At 55.3% G+C, this 19,993-nt stretch overlaps 1 protein-coding gene across 1 annotated transcript; it reads left to right on the top strand.

The window, feature by feature from the left end:
- Positions 1–3,522: 3,522 nt before the first annotated feature.
- LAMC2 (laminin subunit gamma 2) lies at positions 3,523–19,985 on the top strand. Its single transcript, XM_059477741.1, has 23 exons — positions 3,523–3,598; positions 7,397–7,585; positions 7,771–7,900; positions 8,770–8,868; positions 9,325–9,461; positions 9,901–10,023; positions 10,134–10,323; positions 10,675–10,787; positions 11,057–11,275; positions 12,058–12,237; positions 12,692–12,925; positions 13,136–13,272; positions 13,555–13,705; positions 13,827–14,032; positions 14,302–14,381; positions 14,707–14,841; positions 15,597–15,741; positions 15,953–16,102; positions 16,568–16,682; positions 16,770–16,969; positions 17,513–17,671; positions 17,759–17,858; positions 18,067–19,985. The coding sequence occupies exons 1-23, from the start codon at positions 3,523–3,525 to the stop codon at positions 18,315–18,317; spliced, it is 3,519 nt and encodes a 1,172-aa protein (XP_059333724.1). The 3' UTR covers positions 18,318–19,985.
- The last annotated feature ends 8 nt before the right edge of the window (positions 19,986–19,993 follow it).

The following is a 19,993-nucleotide window of genomic DNA, read 5'->3' as shown; positions in this document are numbered from 1 at the left end:
ATGCTCTCTGGAGAAGCAAGAGGGCCTGGTGAGAAGGTGGCAGTGGGGAGGGCTTGGACAGACCTCATCTGGGTTCCCTCTCATTTTGGGGAGGACAAGATATTGTTACAGGTTATAAAGTGCTGGGAATAACTGCCTCGAGGGAGATGTCTCTGGTGTGTTTGCATGGATCTGAGGAAGTGGAGGAGATCAGATCGTGCAGCTGTCACACTGAGCTGGCAATGTCCTGTGGACCCCATCTACATCTGTGACATGCTGGACCACATTCTGGTTAGTTATTTTTTGTAATTGGCTGCTGGCTTGATACCTTCAGTGCCCCCATCCCAGAAACATCAGGAATGCCATGTAGAAGTTATCCCACAGAGGCTGGGCATGGGGACAGAGAGGGGAATGGCAATTCCCCTCATTGCAGTTGGATGGCAGTGCCTCCTCCCTCCATCCCAGTTTGTCTCAGCCCTCTCTGGGCCGGGCAGGGCACAGCAAGGCAAGGCCAGACATGACAGCCCTTCCGTGCTGTGCCAGTGCTCTGCCCTGCCCCGCCTGCTCCTGCCTCTGCCCATCCCCTACAGCTGCTGCCTGAACGATCCCTGCTCCAGCTGCCTCTGGCTGGCAGCATGACTTGTCCCAGGGCACCCCAATGTCAGAGGAGAGGCTGAAGTCCAGGCTCCATCACTGCACTGGTGTTTGGTGATACCAGCACGTCATGGTCTCTGATTTTGCACACTGTGAGGAAATCCCAGAGGATTTCCCCCTGGATGATGTGGCAGATCTGATGGGCCCTTGCAGGAGGAGGCTTGGGGATGCAAGGGCTGACCCGGGCTGCAAGGACTCACAGCATCATGGTGTTCATCTGGCATAAGTCACAAAATGGGTTTTCTCCCTTGCTTACATTAGTAAAACCATCAGTCCAGAGTTTTTACACACCCATCACTTTTAACCAGCATCAGAAAAATTTAGATTATTATGTTGTTTCAGACTGGTTCTGGAGTGGTTAATTCTGCCACAGCCACATCCTCAAGGACTGATGACCTTGTGAGCCACAGTGGTCTGCCTGCAGGAGCAGCTTTTTTGCCTCTGTGGGAATGAACATGAACCATCTTCAAGAAGGACTTTTCTTGTGTTGCAGATTGAAAGACAGGTTTTCCAGTGAAACAAAACTGCTTCATTGCAGTGTCTGGTGAGCAGAGCTGTTCTTTATGCCTCCCTTTGCTTACACTTTTGCTTACTCTAAAAGGTGAGACATCTCTGGTGATCCTGTTGGTGTGAGACCTTTTCTAAGGGGTGCTGGCATAGGTTGCAGTGGGACATTTGCTCTGTGGAGGCTGGTGGGCAGCTGCTCGTTCCAGATCAGATGTGTTTAGAAATTCAGGGCCCCAGGAAATACATTCTTGGTAGTCTCATGGCATGTGGTTTGCAGAGGTCCTGTTGAAGCATAGGCAGGTGTCAGGGTGAGAGTAGTCTGAGTCAGCAAGCAGAGATGACTGAGGAGCGAGCTGTCACGGCCTTGTTTGCACAGGTGGGGTGGCAAGGGTGACATAAATGGGGAAACACAGAGGAGACAGGGGAAAGGCTTCCTGCTAGGGAGGGCTGGTTTTCCAGGAGAGAAGTCAGCCAGGGATGTGGTCTGGGTGAGGTCTAAGGGAGCTGCTGTTGTGGACCACGCTGCTGGAGATGCCTTTCCAAGGAGAGGGGTGTCAGCAGGAAGGAAGGACCAGCAGAGGTGGTGTGGGCAAGTGATGTACTTAAGAAGTTTACTCAGAGGTATGAGTGGGATCCTAAGAACTGCTGAATTAGTGGGAACACCATAAATAATTTTCTCTCACCTAAAAACTAGTAATGAAAACCAGATAAAAGAACCTCAGATGCCAAAGCCCACCACACCACTATTACTTTTGGGGAGCTGTGTTCCTTGTTGTGAGCTATATTAGGATCCAGCAAGTGAAATGAAAAGGAAACCTCCTGTTTATAAAAGTTGACTCAAGCAGCAGAGGCAGGTACAGTTGGCAAAGGGAGGTGCAGAGATGTGGTGTGTTTGGGCTGGCTGTGCCCCTGAGATCACCAGGAGCCAGAGGAAAGCCCTGTGAGTCAGCTCCAGGTGTCTGCAGTGTCTGGAGGCTGTTGGGCAGTGCAGGAGGTTCAGACAAGGAGCTCACTGTTAATCACCCTGCTCTGTCAGACCTCAAGTGAGCAGCATGTCACACCTGGGATTGAGTTTGAGTCCCTAGTGCAGAAGGGGACCTAAAAGGCAACGTGTGTCTCTGGGGATGCACTTGTTGGGTGTTTTCATTGTGTTTAAAGGACCGCTCACAGTCACTTGTGACACAAGGAGTCTCATGGCATTGGGCAGGGGAGCTGCTGTGATGCAGCACGAGGGCCCATCCCTCACTGTGCCCCTCTGATGTGCTGCTTTCACTGGGCAGGAGGATGTGCTGGAGTCCTGCTTGTCCTGATGTGTGTGGGATGTGGAGAACCCCTGCCTCCAGATTGCTCTGTTTCCCTGTAGAAGTGGTCATGTCCTCCTGCAAGGCAAAGGCAAGGAGTGAGCTGGAACTGGCCTTCATGCCCTGTGTGGCTTGTCAGCTGTCCTTGAGAGCAAAGTGCTAATGGACCTGGGACTGTGGAGCCTGGCATCTTCCTGGCCCTGTCAGCAGCCTCAGACAAGCATTTCTCCCCACTCTGTCTCCTCTCCTCATCCTTCTTCTAGCGTAAAAATAATGTAGTGGGTGAGGCCAAGGACCCATCTAAGCTGACTTTCCATCTCGGGAGCAAAAGTGGACAAATATGTCTGATGATTTTCACCTCCAGCTCATTTCTAGGTCCGGGGATTTCCTGAACTTGATGGTTATCTGGTAAAGCCCAATCAGGATTTGCTTTCTGGGCATTTATTTAAGCTGTTCTTGGGTCTCTTTGCATCCCCAGTCCTGCTAGTCACCTGTAAACGAGCAGGCTGGCTGGCTGGCTGGACCTGGCTTGGAGCAGGCAGCCCCCATCCACCCTCCGCAGGTTCCGTGAGCTCATCCTGCTCCACTTTGTTCCCTGCAAGCCTCTGGCGTGCCCGGACAGCCCGGCCGTCCCCAGCCAGCCCCGCGGCGGGGCGGGACGGGCAGGAGGGTGGGCAGGAGCTGCAGGGGGGTGTGATCCCCGCAGGAGGATGGGCAGGAGCTGCAGCAGTGTGTGATCTCCCCAGCAGGGTGGGCAGGAGCTGCAGGGGGGTGTGATCCCCGCAGGAGGGTGGGCAGGAGCTTCAGAGGGCTTTGGTCCCCCCAGGAGGGTGAGGGGGCTCTCCGGGGGTGCTCGCAGAGGGTGCTGTGCCCGTCAGTGCCCCTGTCCCGCTGGGGCCGGGCTCCCTGCGCTGCCTGGGTTGGGCTCTGCCGTGAGTCACGGCCGCTCTTCCTGTTGGGAGTGACTCAGGTGGGGCAGCGATAAAAAACGCCCCAAAAAAAGGCACGGAGCTGGCAGCGGGTGCGGAGCCCGCCGGGACGGGCCCTGCTGCTGCTGCTGCTGCTGCTGTGGGCACCGGCCATGGCCCAGCGCTGGCTGCTCCCCCTGGCCTGCCTGGCCCTGCTGCCCGCGGCCCGCGGCGCACACGGGGGACAAGGTGAGCCCGGGGCCGGGGATGGGGATGGGGCTCTGGAGCGGCTTTTCCTGCCCTGCTCCCGCCGCTGATCGGCTCGGAGCTCTCCATGCTGGAGAGGGCCGGGAGCTGGAATCTGGCTGGGGTGCGGGACACCCTGATGGGGTACTCTTCCCCTCCTGCCTTCGGGATTGGTACTGGATCTGAAGGTGCTTCTTAGCTTTCCTCCGAGGTTAGTTTTCCTCCACCATAAATAATTTTGTCAGTTTCTGTCAGTTTTGTCACTGGCATCCCTTTTCAATAACTCATTTGTGTGCAGTTACCTTCCTGCTGTCGGTGCAGGGCTTTGCTCCCAGGTGGGATGTGGGTGTGGGCACAAGCATCCCCCAGGCGGTGGCTGATCTGCCCATCACTGCTGGAACCAAATCCTTCCCCAAGCCTGGGGAAGAGCATCCAGAATCCAGTTTGCTGTAATAATGTGGCGGTGTTTGGGTGTTTTGTGAGTCTGTGGAACTCACAAAGTCCCACAGTCCTGCTGCATCCTAAGAGAGACAGGAGTCTCCTGCAGTCCACAGCTTTAAAAATGCAGATCCTCTGGGACATGCAAAGCTCATGGAGTGCAGAGTGTCACGGAGGGAGATTTAAACCTGTTCAGCCCAGTGGTAATTCAGCTATTTGAATTTCAGTTTCATTGGCCTGTAGTCTGGAGATGGGTATGTTTGGCCAAAATCAGATTTTTGCATGTATTTTGTAAATACAGTGTGATTTTGTAAATACTAAGTGATTTAATTTTTTTTTCACCCCAGTACTGATGTTCTGAAATAAGCTTTCTGGGCTTGAAGTTAAATTTTATTAGTTTTGAGTTTGGTGCAATGGGAAGTAAGTGCTGAATAAGTGTTTTGGTTTGGGTTTTTTTCAAAAGAAAAAAAAAATCTGTTTTGCTGTACACACTACTTGGGTTAATTATTACATCACCCTAATTACATCTACATTTTAAAATACTGATATCAATTCTTCCTCTGCTCCTTCCTGGCAGTGTGTGGGAAAGTGCTGCTTTCCCAGGGACTCTTGAACCCGTTTCTGTGTGTATGTAAAGCCAGTGGTTGGTAACAGCTGTGGTCTTATGGTGCAGCATAAAAATTCGAGTGGGTTCAGTGGTGTGACTGAGTGTGCTGATGGAGCCCCAGGCAGGTGTTCCTGCAGTGAGAAGCTGTGAAGGTGGGCACTGGGGACAGCCAGCCCTGGAGCAGCAGATGGCACAGCCTTGGGGTCACTGTCCCAGGAGCAGGGAATGGCTCTATTGACATGGAGCCTTCACTGCACGCAGAGCTCTGTCCTTCTCCTGATGGAGGGAGGGATCTTTGCAGGCTGGCTCATCTGTACAGGGCTGTCAGATCCTCACAGACCCAGGGCCACCCTCATTGCCTGGTTTTGTGAATTTAAGGTGACAGTTTAGGAAGCCTGAAGCTGCCTGTCTTCTTCTCCAAGGCTTTCTGATGTCAGAATTCATCTGAGCACAGCCATCAAGCACTTTTCATGCTTTCTTCTTGGGTGGGAGCTGGGAGAATGACATCCTGCTGAGTGTGTGCCATGGATCTCCTGCATCCTGACATAGCACTGAAGAAATCCAGCTGCAAAGCTTTTCCTCCAAGGGAACCTGATCTTTTCCATGGGTGATCTCAGAGCAGAGCCTCGGGGCACCTGGATAGAGAAGTGATCAGTTGGTCCTCATGCTCCAGCAGCTCCTTCCTGCTCCATCTTGTTATCAATTCCAGTGCCTTGCTCTAGGTAAGGATTAGCCTGCCTGAGCTGCTGGGTTTCTGGGAGAACACCAGGAGCAGGCACTCCAGTGCAGTGGTGGCACTAACCTGCCACAGTGCCATAAATGGCTTTGAATCAGCGAGACACGAATTTATTCCAGGGCTGGAGAGCTGGTTCCTGACATGCTGCAGCAGCAGAGAAACACTCCAAGAAAGGTTTTCCTTCCTTGGGGGAATGGTGCTCATGCCTGTAATTTAGCAAGCCAGTAAATCCTCTGGATTGCGTAGGGTGATGCATGGGTGGAGTTCAACTCAGAGATCCTTATTTGTCCTTCCAACTTGAGATCTAGCTGGAGTGTAGAGGGATGGGGAGTGGGATCAACCCAAGTGGGATCTTTCTGCTGCGAAGGTGAGCACAAAGACTGAAAGAAAGTCTCACACTGCTGCTCTCCAGTGGTCCTTTGTGTTGTCCATGCTCTTTGGTCACTGGTGGTGCTCTCTGAGGCTGGAGTTGCTTTCCCAAGCCCTGGAGGCAGGAATTGTGTACCCACAGGTCCCCTCCCCGCAGGTTAGGCTGGTAGAAGATCTCCTGAGCTCGGTCTCAGACTCCTGCAGCCAGACTGGGAGGGAAGAGCTGTGCTTGCTGGAGCTGGAGAAGCCTCTCTCGCTGTTTGCTGGCGCATGAGGTCAGCTCTCCCTTGGCAGAGGCTCCCGAGTGCCTCCCTCGGAATGCGGCGCCGATGGGTGTGTGGGAGGGCGGCGCCCAGGTGTGAGCGGGGAGCAGGAGGCTGTGCCTGGCCCCAGGAATCACAGTGCAGAGCACAGGGACCTTGTGCCCTGCGGCTGAGCTGTGCCAGGACAGGGCTGGGAAGGAGGAGGCGGCTCAGTGTGTACGGGCACAGGACACTGTCTGTATCCGTGCAGCAGGATTCTGCCCGGTTTTGGGCTGTCTCCCCCTCCTGTGCTCTCAGAGGTGATCTGGGCAGGGGTTGGGTAGCTGGGAATGGCCTTTCCTCTCCCAAGCAGTGAGTAGAGCTCCTCAGAGGGAGGTTGAGACACCCATGGCAGCATCAGGTTGGTCTGGAGCAGTTCCTCAGCAGGCTCTGTGCCCCTGAGTACCTGGCTTTTCCCTTGGGATGTTTATTTCTCCTGCCTGTCTTTGCCAGCCATTCTCTCATCTGTGCCTGGTCCCCTCAGTGATCCTGAGGAGCGTGTCTGGAGTAAAGGTCCTCAGCATTAAATGTTCCAGTTCTGGCCACTGAGGGACTGCCAAGGAGGTGCAAGGTGGCTACAAGGGAGCAGCTGGACAAGGCAGTGGGGTGCTGGAGCAGGCACATCTGGTGAGATGCCTGAGTCTGATGTCCAGAGGGATGATCTGTCTTGGCTGCAGAGGAATGCAGAATCTCACGCCTGTTCCTCCTGCCATCCCTCATGCAGCAGTGTGGGAGCTGCAGCTTTTCTTCACAATGAGGGAGGGTGGAGTCCAATCCCATCCAAACCTTTTTTGTTAATCCCCCTTGTGGCTGGCACACTTCCACCAAGCTCCTTGGACCACAGACCACTCCCCATCACCCTGCACTGCAGACCTGGCTGGGGGGACCTGGTGGAAGTTGGTTGAGCTTTTCCTACTCAACTCACTCCTGGCCAGGTGAAACAAAGGATAACTTCAGGAAACTTTCCCTTTTCTTATAAGTAAGGTTGCCTGTGCTTTTCTCAGGACAAGACTGGGTTTTTTAAACCACCTCTGCTTATTCAGTGTCCTGGTTGTTGCAAGACCTGTGGAAGGATGGAGAACAGCCCTGGTAGTGCTGTTGTGTGGATTGCAGCTTCTTGGCTTGGGTCTGTCCATCCTCAGCAGTGAAATGGGGCATTCCTCCCCCGTGTGGGGATGTGGACATGGGTGGCACTGGGGTGGCTGATGGACACAGACATGGGGACAAGCACAGCAGCTCGCTGTGGCAGGGCAGGAAGGGGAGGTTTGCAGCACCTGCACCCTGCTCCCTGCCCCTCAGGGTGGGACTGCTGCACCACCTGAGACGCGTCTCTACTCTCCTCTCCGCAGTGTGTGACTGCAACGGGATGTCCAGGCAGTGCATCTTTGACTGGCAGCTCCTGCGGGACACGGGGAACGGCTTCCGCTGCCTGGGCTGCCAGGGCCACACGGAGGGCGCGCGCTGTGAGCGCTGCCAGCAGGGCTTCTACCGACAGCACAGGGGGCTCTGCTGCCTGCCCTGCCTCTGCCACCCCTGGGGTACGTGCACAGCCCTGCCTGGGCTCTGGGGCTCAGGGCACCCCCTGGGCAGGGCAGGCTCTGAGCCCCTGCCTACCAGAGCACAGGTTTCAAGACCCACCTGCCCTCTGAAGTAATTGCAAACTCTCAGAGTGGTGTGGGTTGGAAGGTGCCCGTCCCAGCCTCTCCCTCCTGTCTCCCTGCAGGTTCCCTTGGCCCACAGTGTGACAGCGATGGCCGGTGCAGCTGCAAGCCTGGAGTGATGGGGGACAAGTGTGACCAGTGCCAGCCGGGCTTCGAGTCCCTGTCCGAGGCAGGCTGCAGGAGGAGCGGGCAGTGAGTGCTGCCACCATCGGTGCCATGGGGCCAGAGGGAGGGCCAGCCTCCAGAGCTCTCCTGGGGCCTGTGCTGGCTGAGAACAGCCCCTGCAGGGGGAGCAGGGCTGGTTTCATAGCAGCTCGTGTTTAAACTTAGGCCAACCGTGCTAGGAGAGAGTGGCTTGAGTGAGGCTGGGCCTACCTGTCAACCTGTAGGGCTTGGTGTCCTGCCACACCATCAGAATCTGAACTTGGCCACTCTCTGAGGCGATGGCTTCATTGCCCAGATAATGCACAACAAGCTACAGCCCTGTAAAACAAAACCTGCCCATAGTGGGGCTGCCTCATGTTGGTGCCACTCACAACGAGATGTGTATGCAAAAACCAACCCCTTTCTTTTCATGAAGCCCTGTTTAAACACCTTTAGAAATGTTTCTGATCTGGCTTCCTCAGCTGTGTCCTCTTCTTCCTCACCTCAGCCTGCCATTACTCCTTTGGGGCTGCTGGCAGGCAAAGAGTGTCGGGCTGCCTGCAGTCCTGGCCAGGCCTCCTGCCCAAGCCTCCCCGGGGTGCTGCTGCTTGCTGGAGCTCAGCCAAGCTCTATTAAACTCAGCCAGGGTTTATTAAGCTCTGTGGAGCTTCACTTTGAGCTTGTGGGTGGGTCTGATGCTCTGGGATGCCCTGTAGCAGTAGCAATGGGCACTGGCTCAACCTGGCACCCACAGAGCGGCAGATTCTGGAAAGAGGTGGCTGTGCAGCTTATTTCCCCACTTCTTGCATGGGAATGGTATCTGGGAGGGTTCTCTGCTGTCTCGTGTGGCAGCAGAAAGCACTGGCTCCCAGGCCAAGCTGGAATGCCAGGTAGAAGTTGGTGCTGTGCCTTTGCAGGAGCCTGCAGTGTGAGTGTGACCCCGCAGGCAGTGTGGGCGGCTGTCACTCCGGCCACTGTGTCTGCAAGGAGAGCGTCACTGGGGAGCTCTGCCAGAGGTGAGGGGCTGGAGCACGTGCTGGACACTGCCTGGCACTGCCTCCTTCTCTCTGCAGTCACTTCCCAAGTCCACCAAGCCTTAGAATGGTTGGGGTTGGAAAGGATGTTAGAGCTCATCCCATGCCACCCCCTGCCATGGGCTGGGACACCTCCCACTATCCCGGGTTGCTCCCAGCCCTGTCCAGCCTGGCCTTGGACACTGCCAGGGATGGGGCAGCCACAGCTTCTCTGGGCAACCTGGGCCAGTCCCTCAGCACCCTCACAGGACAAATTCTTCCCAGTATCCAATCTAGCCCTGTCCTCTCTCTGGTCAAAGCCATTTCATGTGCCCATCTCACCAGCCCAGTGATGACCTTAAACCCTGCTGATGGCTGTATTGCATCACAGGGATGGTTGTGTGGGCCAGTAAAAGGAGAAAATCACTTGAACATTGTCACCTTCTTGCATTTTCCCAGGTGCAAGCGACACTTCTACAACCTGGATGCCAGAAACCCTGCAGGATGCTCCCCCTGCTTCTGCTACGGGCACTCGGACACGTGTGTCAGTGCGGACACCCACAGTGTCCACAACATCACCTCCACCTTCCAGCAAGGTGAAGCCCAAGCAGGACATCCCCATGGCTCCTGGCCATGTGTACTTGCCATCCCTGCTCTTTAGTGGGCTGGAGGAACCACGTGGATCCCAACCCTGCTGGAAGTCAGCCTTGGGCTGTGCTTGCTCCTTGGGTGCTCATCCATCCTGCCTGTGGCTGCAGCAACCTTGCTGTGATGGCATGGCTTGGTCACAGGCAGAAGTATAGTCCAAGGGTTGAGGGGAGCATAGAATTTCTTCATTATGTCTTTCCTGCCACTTGGAAAGAGGCCTCTGTGCCCAGCCAGGCTGATTTACAGATGTGTGGGCACAGGGATAACTGTGCCCAGAGGTCAGGGTGGGAAGCTGGAGAGCTTTGATAAGACACAGCTCAAGAAAGTTGCTGGAATCCTGGAAACACCTTCCCTCTCCACACTGACTGCTCCTTGTTTGTGCTCCAGGTGCTGAGGGCTGGCGAGGGGTCCATGAGAGCGGCTCCCCAGCCCAGCTCCAGTGGTCCCCACACCACCAGGATGCCTTCATAGCAGCAAGGACATCAGAGCCAATATACTTCATGGCACCTGGTAGGTGTGGGGTCAGTGGTGGCCAGAGTGAACCCTTGCTAGCGCTGGTCCCATGAACTGAGCCTTTAGGAGGAAGGAAAGATTTTAAGCCTTTGATTTTCCCTCTGCAGCGAAATTCCTTGGGAACCAGCAGCTGAGCTATGGGCAGACACTCTCCTTTGGTTACCGCCTGGACCGGGGGGGCCAGCAGCCATCCCCACACGATGTGGTCCTGGAGGGACACGGCCTGAGAGTCACTGCCCCCTTCCTGCCCCAGGGAGAGGCCCTGCCCTGCGGTGTCAGCCACGTGTACACGTTCAGGTAAAGGGGGAAGCTGGGGTGCTTGGGGCAGGGGGAGCAAGAATGGCTGAAGCTTCAAGGAGGTCCTGGATTCAGCTGTGGTCCCTTGGTGGTGGTAAATGGCTGCCTGGTTTGGGCTGGGTGCATCTCAGGTGCTTCTGTCCTGGATAAGGAGGTTACTTTGTGAGAGGGGCAGGAAAAAATATGGCTTGAGCTTGGGTTGAGTTCTCAGCTCTGGATCAGTTGCATGCATGGACATCGTTGCCCAAACCCTTGAGCTCCCAGGTGGCAGATGGGTGAGGAATGTTGTGTTTTTCGGAAGAGACATCTCAGTTTTTTGAACCAGTTCCACGTCCCCCCTCTCCCTGGCAGGCTGGATGAGCACCCCAGCAGCAAGTGGAGCCCGAGGCTGAATCACTTTGAATTTCGCAGGCTGCTGGGAAACCTGACAGCCCTCTGGATCCGAGCCACCTTTGGGGAGTACAGTAAGTGCAGAGGGAGCTGACAAGGCTGGCTTCTCCTAGTTGGTGGAGATGGATACACCTTTGCTAGAATTTATTAAAAGATAAAAACAGTAAGTGCTCCAAGGGGGCAGAATTAAATAGCAAAGAGATTGAGCAGGATAGCAACAGATGTGACTGCTCCACTTGCTGTGGGCACTGCAGTGGAATGTGCCCCCTGTGCCGGTGCTGGCTGTGGGGCCGGGCGGGTGGAGCCGCTGTCCCCAGGGGTCACTGTCCCTACTCCCCTGCAGGCACCGGCTACCTCGACAATGTCACCCTGGTGTCAGCACAGCCCGTGCCCGGTGTCCCGGCGCCATGGGTGGAGCGCTGCCAGTGCCCGGCGGGGTACCACGGGCAGTTCTGCCAGAGCTGTGCCCCTGGATACCGCAGAGACATCCCCAGCCAGGGGCCCTTCAGCTCCTGCGTGCCCTGCAACTGCCAGGGGGGAGGAACCTGCGATCCTGACACCGGTAAGAAACGCCAGCTGTGCTTGTGGGCTGGATGGGAATGCAGAGAGGCTGCCTGTGTCCTGAGAATAGGGCTGTGGGGAGCTGAGATCACTGGGTTCACAGAAATTTCTTCATGGAAGTGTCATTAGATATTGTAAGGGGCTGCCCAGGGAGGTGGTGGAGCCATCATCCCTGGAGGTGTCCAGGGAGGGACTGGATGTGTCACTCAGTGCTCTGGGCTGGTTGACAAGGTGGGAATCTGCCACAGGTTGAACTCAATGGTGTTGGAGGGCTTTTCCAGTCTTAATGAGTCTGTGATTCTGAGATTCTGTCTGTGATCATAAATCTGTGACTTGGGTCTGAAATGTGGGGAGCATCCAAGACAAAACTCCCCAGTGTCTGGAAGCACTGTGTCAGATGCATTTGGAACAAATTGGATGCATTTGGGAGAGAGAAAAACCATCTCCTGCTGCCCAGATAGCAGTATTTCTTCACTGGTGACTTCTTATTTCAAAGTTAAGCATGGCAGTGCCTCAGGCTGGATAGAGCTTGAGCAATCTGGTTTAGTTGAAGAAGTCCTTGTCTGTTGCAGGGCAGTTGGACTAGATGACCTTTAAGGTCCCTTCCAACGCTAACCATTTCATGATTTTATGATGTGCACGATGTGGGCATGCTGGGGATCTGAAGAGATCTCATGGAGTTTGCTGGACCGTGGGTGCTGTTGTTGCTGTGGCTGCAGAGCTGGAGGATGTCCCACCGGGAGTGTAAGCAAACTGCCCTGAGCCCTCTCCTTGCTCCTCCAGGTGAATGTTACTCAGGAGATGAACACGTGGGCAATGGTGCCAGCTGCCCCTTCGGCTCCTACCGGGACCCCCGGCAGCCCCACAGCTGCAGGCCCTGCCCCTGTGGGCCCGGCCAGGGCTGCTCCGTGGGGCCCGGTGGTGAGGAGATCATCTGTGACCACTGCCCTCCTGGAGCTGCTGGTAATTCCCTTTTGCTTCTGCTCTGCCTTTTCATACAGGTGTGCTTGGAGTGGGCAGATTCACACCATCCTCTCAGCCCAGCTTGTCTGTGACACTGCCCCTCCTGGGGCAGTGGGGTGTCTGAGCCCCAAGGATTGGCTAAACACACCGAGATCTCTGGGAAAAGTTCTCCTCTAAATGTAACATGCATGGAGAAAGGATGGGTAGGAGAGGGAGTGGAGCAAAAAATAAGGAAAAAAAAAAAGAATGACTTGTAGAAGGTAATTTGTGGCACCCAGTTTTCAAGAGCATGTGTGGGGCATTGTGTGTTGGCCGTGGTGGTGCTGGCAGCAGAGCAGCTGTGGTGCCAGCCCTGATGGGGCTGAACACCCCCATTTATGTGGGGCACAAGCAGCGAGTCAGCTTCTGCCTCCCAGGCACAAGCATTACCTTCTGCCCATGTCTCCTTTGCCAGGTGCCAATTGTGAGTACTGTGCTGATGGCTACTTTGGAGAGCCAGCAGCTTCCCAGCCCTGCCAGCCGTGCCACTGCAATGGCAACGTGGAGCCCAACGCCGTGGGTAACTGCGACCGCCGCAGCGGAGAGTGCCTCAAGTGCCTCCACAACACCGCTGGCTTCTACTGTGACCGCTGCAAGGATGGCTTCTTTGGGAACCCCCTGGCCTCTGACCCCTCAGACAAGTGCAGAGGTGAGACCCAGGTGCTGTCTGAGCTGGGGATGAGGAAGAAAAGCCATGAGTGACTTTGGAGTGGTTTGATGGGAAGGAGGATGCTGGGAAGTGGGAATGGTGAGCAGGAACCAAAGCACAGGGCTGAATGGTAGGGGAAAAGCAGGGAGAGATGTGCTGTGGCTTGAGGTGGGGCCGGATCCCCTGAACCTGTGTGACTCTGACCTGCAGCCTGTGACTGTGACTCGGTTGGTGCCGAGCCCCTGAAGTGCAGGAGTGACGGGAGCTGCATCTGCAAACCTGGCTTTGAGGGTCCCCGCTGTGAAGAGAGTGAGTGCCCAGCTTGCTATGGCCAGGTGAAAGAGCAGGTGAGCATCTGTGCCAGCCCCAGGGCCACTTAGCAGCAAGGAGTGCATTGATTTGCTCACCCTCAGGGTCTCCTGTCTTCCTCAAGCATCTGCTCGTGGTGCCAGTGAAATGTGAATTCAAGCTTTGGTTTTGTACCTGATTTAACTGATCCTTTGTGTCCCATCCTAAAATGAGCCTTCATTTTGGTCCCTGTCCTCAGGCCTGACTGTGGCCCTGGATTCCCCCTGGCCTTTCCCCATGGGGTTAGTGTGCTGCTGGCTGATGCCTGTCTGTGGTTGCAGGTGGAGCTCTACCTGCAGCAGCTGGCACAGCTGGAGCTGCTCCTGTCAGAGGTGCGAGCTGGCGGTGGGACCAGCCAGGAGCTGGAGGGGAGGATGCTGGAGGCTGAGGAGATGCTGAGGACCATCCTCAGGGAAACCCTGAGCCTTCAAGGTACCACCTGCCCACCGCCCTGGGATGGGGCCATCTGGGCTGTATCAGGGAGGGTTTGCTGCCTGGGCCTTTTTGCACAGCAACGAGTTTTTCTTCAGCCTTTCTCTTTCCTTCTCTCCAGCCTCCGACAGGTCTCTGGAAGGCCGTGTGGCCAGGATGAAGGGACAGGGGTCCAGCTCCCAGAGTCGCCTGGATGAGGTCAAGGCAACAGTGGAGAGCCTGAGGTCTCTGGGCAGGCAGTATGAGAGGCAGGTGCAAGAGACACGGCAGCTGCTGGAGAGAGCCAGGCTGGACCTGGATCGCAGCGGCGCTGCTCTCCTTCGGGTGGTAAGAGCATCCCGTGTGACACACTCCTGGTTCAGCTCAGGGATGGAAAACATCTACAGAGAAAGCAAGGATTTAAAGGATTACAGATGTTGTTTCGTGAATGTGGGTGTTCTGGTGGTCCTTTCTTTGGGGCCAGGACTTTAAGAGGAGCTGGCAGGAGTCTTTGGGGGCGGTGGAGGTTTAACTTGCTGTAGTTGCCTCTTTCACTGCCAAATTGGATGGAGAGCAGGGAAGAGCACTCACTCCTCTCTTCCTTCCTCCCTCCTCAGACCATTCCTGCTTCAAGCTTTCCCGGGGGTTCCAATCAGTTCTTGCTGCTGGCCCAGGAGGCTCTGAGACTGGCCAACAGGTGAGTTGCTCCCACTGTTACCAGCCCTGGAGCAGGGGAAGATAAAACTGCTGGACTGTCTTTGCTGCCCTATAGGCTTATCCTCAGCTGCCTTTGAGGATGTAACTGGATGTGATTTAGAAGCATCTTTGGGATCAGAGTTTCCCCTTGGATATGCAGTTGGAACAGAGAGCTTGTGCCTTCCCCAGAGCAAGCCAAATACAGGTCACCTTCACAGATGTGCTGTTTCTCAGGGGGGTGAATCAGTGAAGGCAGCAGTACAGGAAGCTGGTGGAGGAAACCTGGGTGTGAATCCTTTGTGACAAGCCCCCTGTGTGCTCTGCAGGCACACTCAGGTAGCCAATGCCATTGACCAGGCTGCCAGGGCTGCACGGGAGGATGCACGGCAGGCGCTGGAGCTGCTGCGCGCGGCCGCTGGCGGAGAGGGCACCGAGGGCTCCCTGCCAGGGCTGCCCAGGAGGTGAGCACTGCCTGCCTTGGCCTCTGTGTCTCTGTGTGCACCTGGGGGGGAGCGGGGCATGGCCAAGAATCCAGGCCACCTTCCCTGCCTCCCCATCTGAGCTGCAGAATGGGCAGCTGGAGGCAGGGAATTCACTGGTGTGTGTGAGGGGTGCAGATGGAGGGTCAGCAGCTCTGTGGAGGGTTTGCTTCGCACCTCACAGCCCTCAATGCTCCTGAGGTCCTGCCTGCAGCTGGGCAAAGCATCACCACATGTGTGAACAGGCTTCTGGGGATGATTTCCACATGTGGTTGAAAATCTGGGCTGGGTTTAGCCCAAGGGAGAATTTAAGCCCATGGTGTCTCCTTTGGTCAGACTTGGCCTCTCCAGAGGCCACCACGATGGTGCTGGGACTTTGCACACCATGGGTGGGATGTGAGCAGCGGCCTTGAAGGAAGTTAAGAGATTAAACAGGGATGTGCAGGAGAAACATGCAGTGGTAGGGCAGGGATCAGCAGAGCCACCATGGAGCCTGTGAGGGTTCAGCTGTATGAAACAAGCTCTGATTTTGGAGCAGGAGTAAGGAGCCAACAGATGCCCTGCTCATTGGAGGGGCTGGGATGCAGGAAATGTTTGTAATGGACTTTTTACGTGTGATAAATCTGTGTGGAGCTTTAGGGAACGTGAACAAGTCAATGCAGATGGTAGTATTAGTGCTGGGGTGGGAGGCTGGCAGCTTGGCTGGCACCAGGCTCTCCAACCTCACATCTGTACAGGTATGAGGAGCTCAAGTCACTGGTTGGAGGCCTGAAGGCTGATGCTGATGGAATGGCCTCCAAGGCAGACACGGCTTATCAGGGCAGCCTGGTGCTCCTCAGCTCCCTGTCCCGCCTGGCAGAGATGGACATCACCTCCTTTCAGGTGAGGGCTTCATTTCTGTCAGGCCTGGAGATCCCCTTTGGCTCTTCCTGATGCCCTCCCTGCTTATCCTGCCACCAGTTCAGCCCTTCCCAGGGCTCCATCCCTGTTGGAGAGCCCTAGATAGGCCTCTTCCCACCCTTTCCCCCCTTTGCCTCTGGTTCCTGGTGGGCCCTGGGGAGATGCTGGGGGCCTCACTGTGTCTGTGTTTCAGGAGGAAGCCTCGAGGCTGAAGCAGGACTCGGGTGCCCTGCTGGCCCTGGTGGACACGTCCCTGTCGCAGTACCGGGGCCTGCGGGGCCGCGTGGGGCAGTGGGAGCAGGAGGCCAAGGAGCTGCTGCAGGGGCAGGAGGGCCACAGAGCGGTAAGAGGCTGCCCAGTGAGGGCTCATCCCATCCCCAGCAGGAGCTGCAGCCTTGGAGGTGCCTGTGGCCCCACCATGTCCTTGTCTGGCTGTCAAAGGCAGCTCTGCCTGCCTGGTGCAGGATTGGGCCCTTCCTTGGGGCTGCTGAGCTCAGTGTGGGCAGGGAGCTGATGGTGCAGGGTCTCACCTGCATTCTCCTCAATGAAAGGCAGGATGAAGACCTGCTCCTGCAAAGATTAGAGCTAAAATGACTCAGGGTAGAGCTGGAGCTGGTTGAGGAGCATGGGCACAAGCTTCTGATGGCAGATCAGCCTGTGGTGGCCTTGATTAAGGGGCAAGAGCAAGCATTTGGGAACAGACTCTTGGGTGTCTTCCAGCCCAGCTCCTCTCAGACTGCTCTGGGACTGTGTGATGCTCCCATACCATGTCCTTCACCTGCCCTTTGTGTCCCTTGGTGCATTGCAGAAGCTGACACAGCTGCTGTCCCGAGCTACCCTTGCCAGGAGCACAGCCCTGCAAGCCGTGAGCACTGGCAATGCCACCTTCTACGAGGTGGAACAGATCCTCAAGAGCCTCAAGGGTAGAATCCCAGAAACCCTTCATTTTCCTTTCCATGTGGGATCTCACAAAGGTACTATGGCTTCATTTCCACATGTGTTTCTTCCAGAGTTCAACCTGCAAGCAGGTGACAAGAGGAGGCAAGCCAAAGATGCCATGAGGAGGCTGCCCATTATCAGCAGCATGGTCACCACTGCCAGAGAGAAGACAGACCAAGCCAAAGGGATCGTGGGCAGAGCTGCTTCTGAGTCCAAGGCAGGCAGCAGTGTGGCAGAGGAGGTGACAGAAATCACCACAGGGATCCAAGAGGTGAGGATGGACTCTGGTGCTATTGCTGGCAGAAAAGGATTGGGAGGGGGAAAACTGTGGAATAAGAGGAGATGGTTGGCAACCTCTTGGTGGACCCCTTGGGTTGATTTTTGAGCTGAAGTTTCTCTACAGTGGGTCCTGCAGATACAGTTTGCCTGTAGGTGATCTCTGCAGACACATTTCTTCCATGAGGATCTCTGTGGCATCTCACTGTAGCCACCTTTCAGTGACCAAGGGGATTTTTTTACTCCTGCAGCCAGAGTCACTCTCAGGCTTGTGATGTCCCAAAATGGTGTTTGTGGATTCACCTCCCCGATGTGTGCTGTAATTCCCCAGGGATTTGCTGATGTGTGGGGGAGGGATTGAGCCATGAGCATAGAAACATCTCTGGAGATGTTGGTGGGAGAACATGAGGACAGCTTGTGATCTTTTGAATCTCTTGTAGAAGGACCAGTTTCTACCAGTTCCCTATTAACGTGCACCCAGAATGATTTTGGTTGTGTTCTGCCCTCTAAAAGTGCTTTTTCCTCAACACAACCCCAGGAGATTGCCCGGCTGAGGGAGGAAGCCAACAAGACAGCTGATGGTGTCCTGGCCCTGGAGAAGGCAGTGGCCACCTTGCAGCTGGAGGCCAAGGAAGTGGATGAAGCATTTGAGAGGAAGCTCACTGAGGCTGAGGCAGATGCTGCTGCCATAGAGAAGGTGGGTTCCCATCTCCCTTGCCTTGTCTCCTCCCCTGTTGATTGTGGGCCTGATTGCACCTTACAGCTCCTGCCTTTCCTCCTGCAGACAGCTCAGGAAGCTCAGAGAGTCCACGACAAGGCTGGCCAGGCAGGGGCAGCTGTGCAGCAGGTGCTGAGTGCCCTGGAGGAGCTGCTGCGGCTCATGAGTAGGTTTTGTGACGTCTCTGTGGGGTGTGGATGGAGACAGGTCCCCTCTGGGGTCTAGGCAGGGCTTCTGGGAGTTTAGTGGGAAGCTAGATTATGTGATGCCTGTGAACAGGCTGGGCAGCAGGGTGGGGATGAAGTATCTGGGAAGATCTAGTCCTCAGCCTCCATGCGTGCTTTCCCATTCCTTGTTTTCCTTCTGTGCCAAAGACCAGCCTGGTGCTGTGGATGAGGATGGCCTGAGGCAGCTTGAGGAGAACTTCAGCAAAGCCCAGAGCAGAAGCAAGCAGCTGAAGGAGGAGATGTCAGAGCTGGAGCAGACAGCTGCCCTGCAGAAGGCCCAGGTGCGTACGCTGGAGAGCAGCATCGATGGCATCCTGGCTGATATTAAGAACCTGGAGGATATCCAGAAGAGTCTTCCTCCAGGCTGCTACAACACAAAAGCCATTGAATTGCCCTGAGCCAGCTCTGGAAGGGCTGCAGCACCTGCCAGGCTGAAGGCAGGAGGGCCTCCCCAAATCTGGCAGAACTGGCTGTGTTTGTTGTGTTAAACTGATCCTTACCCTCAAGATCAGTGTGGCACATGAAGTTCACAATGTTCCGCTGGCCCTGGAAAATCCCTAAGTTTTCAAAGTGCTCCGTCCCTTGCTCATGGGAGGAAGGAGACTCCTGGTTTGTGAAGGTGCTACTGTCTGAAGAACAGCCCATCCCTACAATATATCTCTGAGTGCAGGGTTAGGTGTCAGCCTGGTGAGTTTGCACAGTTTGGACCCTGAAGCTCATAGCTGACCGGTTCCCATCACCTGTGGCTGCCCTGTCCTGGTCCAGCACACACATAGTATGGGGTCTCTGTCCATACTTTTGATACTGCCACCACCAGCTCCTCCTCCTGTTCTCCATGGGGTTTCCTCACCTTTGGCAGTGACAGGGAGTGAGCAGTATGAGAGGCTGCTGGGAGAGATTGAGTTCCGAGTTGTGGCACTGGTGATGCTTCATGCAGTGTCTCCTCCCAGGCTGGAGTCCTCCCCTTGCTGGGGGTGGTGCTGGCATTCTGTTGCTCTTGTACCTGAGAGCCCCATCCCATTCTGCTGCAGTGCCTGTAACCTGATTCATTAGTTTAAAAATACTGAAGATGTCTTGAATGTGTCTCCACCTCTGATTTGGTGCTGCCTGTCCTCCCCCACTCCCTCATGGTTCTGCATGTTTATCAGAGGCCACCATCACCACTAAAGTAGCTCTCCACAGGGGTTTCCCACTGTTCACCTTAACAGAGCTTGGATGAGGCAAAGACCACAGTGCTCCCTTCACTGCAGCTCTCACGTGGGTCCAGCTGCATTCTGGGGCACTGCACACTGCTCCCACCTCCCTTCAGATGCCATGCAGGGGGAAAAAGTTTCAGGGGAAATAGGTGCCACCAAATGCTGGAAGCTGAAGCTCTGCTGGACCCCTGCCCTGTGTGCTGGTGAGAGAGGAGGTCCCAGATGGAGGACACTGGGGACTCACTCACCCCTCCTTATCTCTCAAGTCTCTGATAAAGTGGTATCTGATAAAGCACCATCCATGCTTTTGCTTCATGATATACTGAGTATTATGTCTGCTTTACACTTTTATTTAAGTGAGATGTATTTTAGGCCCTGGCATGTGTCCCTTCTCCTGTTGTACAGCACAGGGACAGCTATTATGGAACCTGTTTTTCCATGAACTGGCTTTTTTGAAAGGCAGGTGTAGGCACACGGTGTGTGGTGATTGTGAATGGGCTGGCCCAGCCTCATCCCCAGTGGGTGCAGCTGTGAGCTGCAGTGGAGCAGCACTGAGCAGCCACCAAAGGGAACAGAGGGCACACAGGGGCAGGGCACCAACAGGAGGGGATAAAAGGCTGGGCTGGAGAACAAGAAGGGTGGCTGCTTGCAGCCTGGTGTTATTCTGTATGGGTTGAAGCTTTCTCAAATTGTATGGTGATATTCTGTGTACCATGGCTGTCTCAGCTGTGACAGGTAAGAGGTCAATAAATGATCAATACTCTTGGCTAGATCTTGCTTATCACTTTCTTTTTTCAGGCTTCCTCATTTGGGGGGATTTGGCCATGGGTTATCCCAGCAGTGCAGGCATTTGCTCTCTTGTTCTGACTCAGTCTTGG

The sequence above is a fragment of the Ammospiza nelsoni genome, chromosome 9 (genome assembly GCF_027579445.1).
Source record: "Ammospiza nelsoni isolate bAmmNel1 chromosome 9, bAmmNel1.pri, whole genome shotgun sequence".
Taxonomy (NCBI): Eukaryota; Metazoa; Chordata; class Aves; order Passeriformes; family Passerellidae; genus Ammospiza; species Ammospiza nelsoni.
This window is presented reverse-complemented; position numbering and strand designations above follow the sequence as displayed.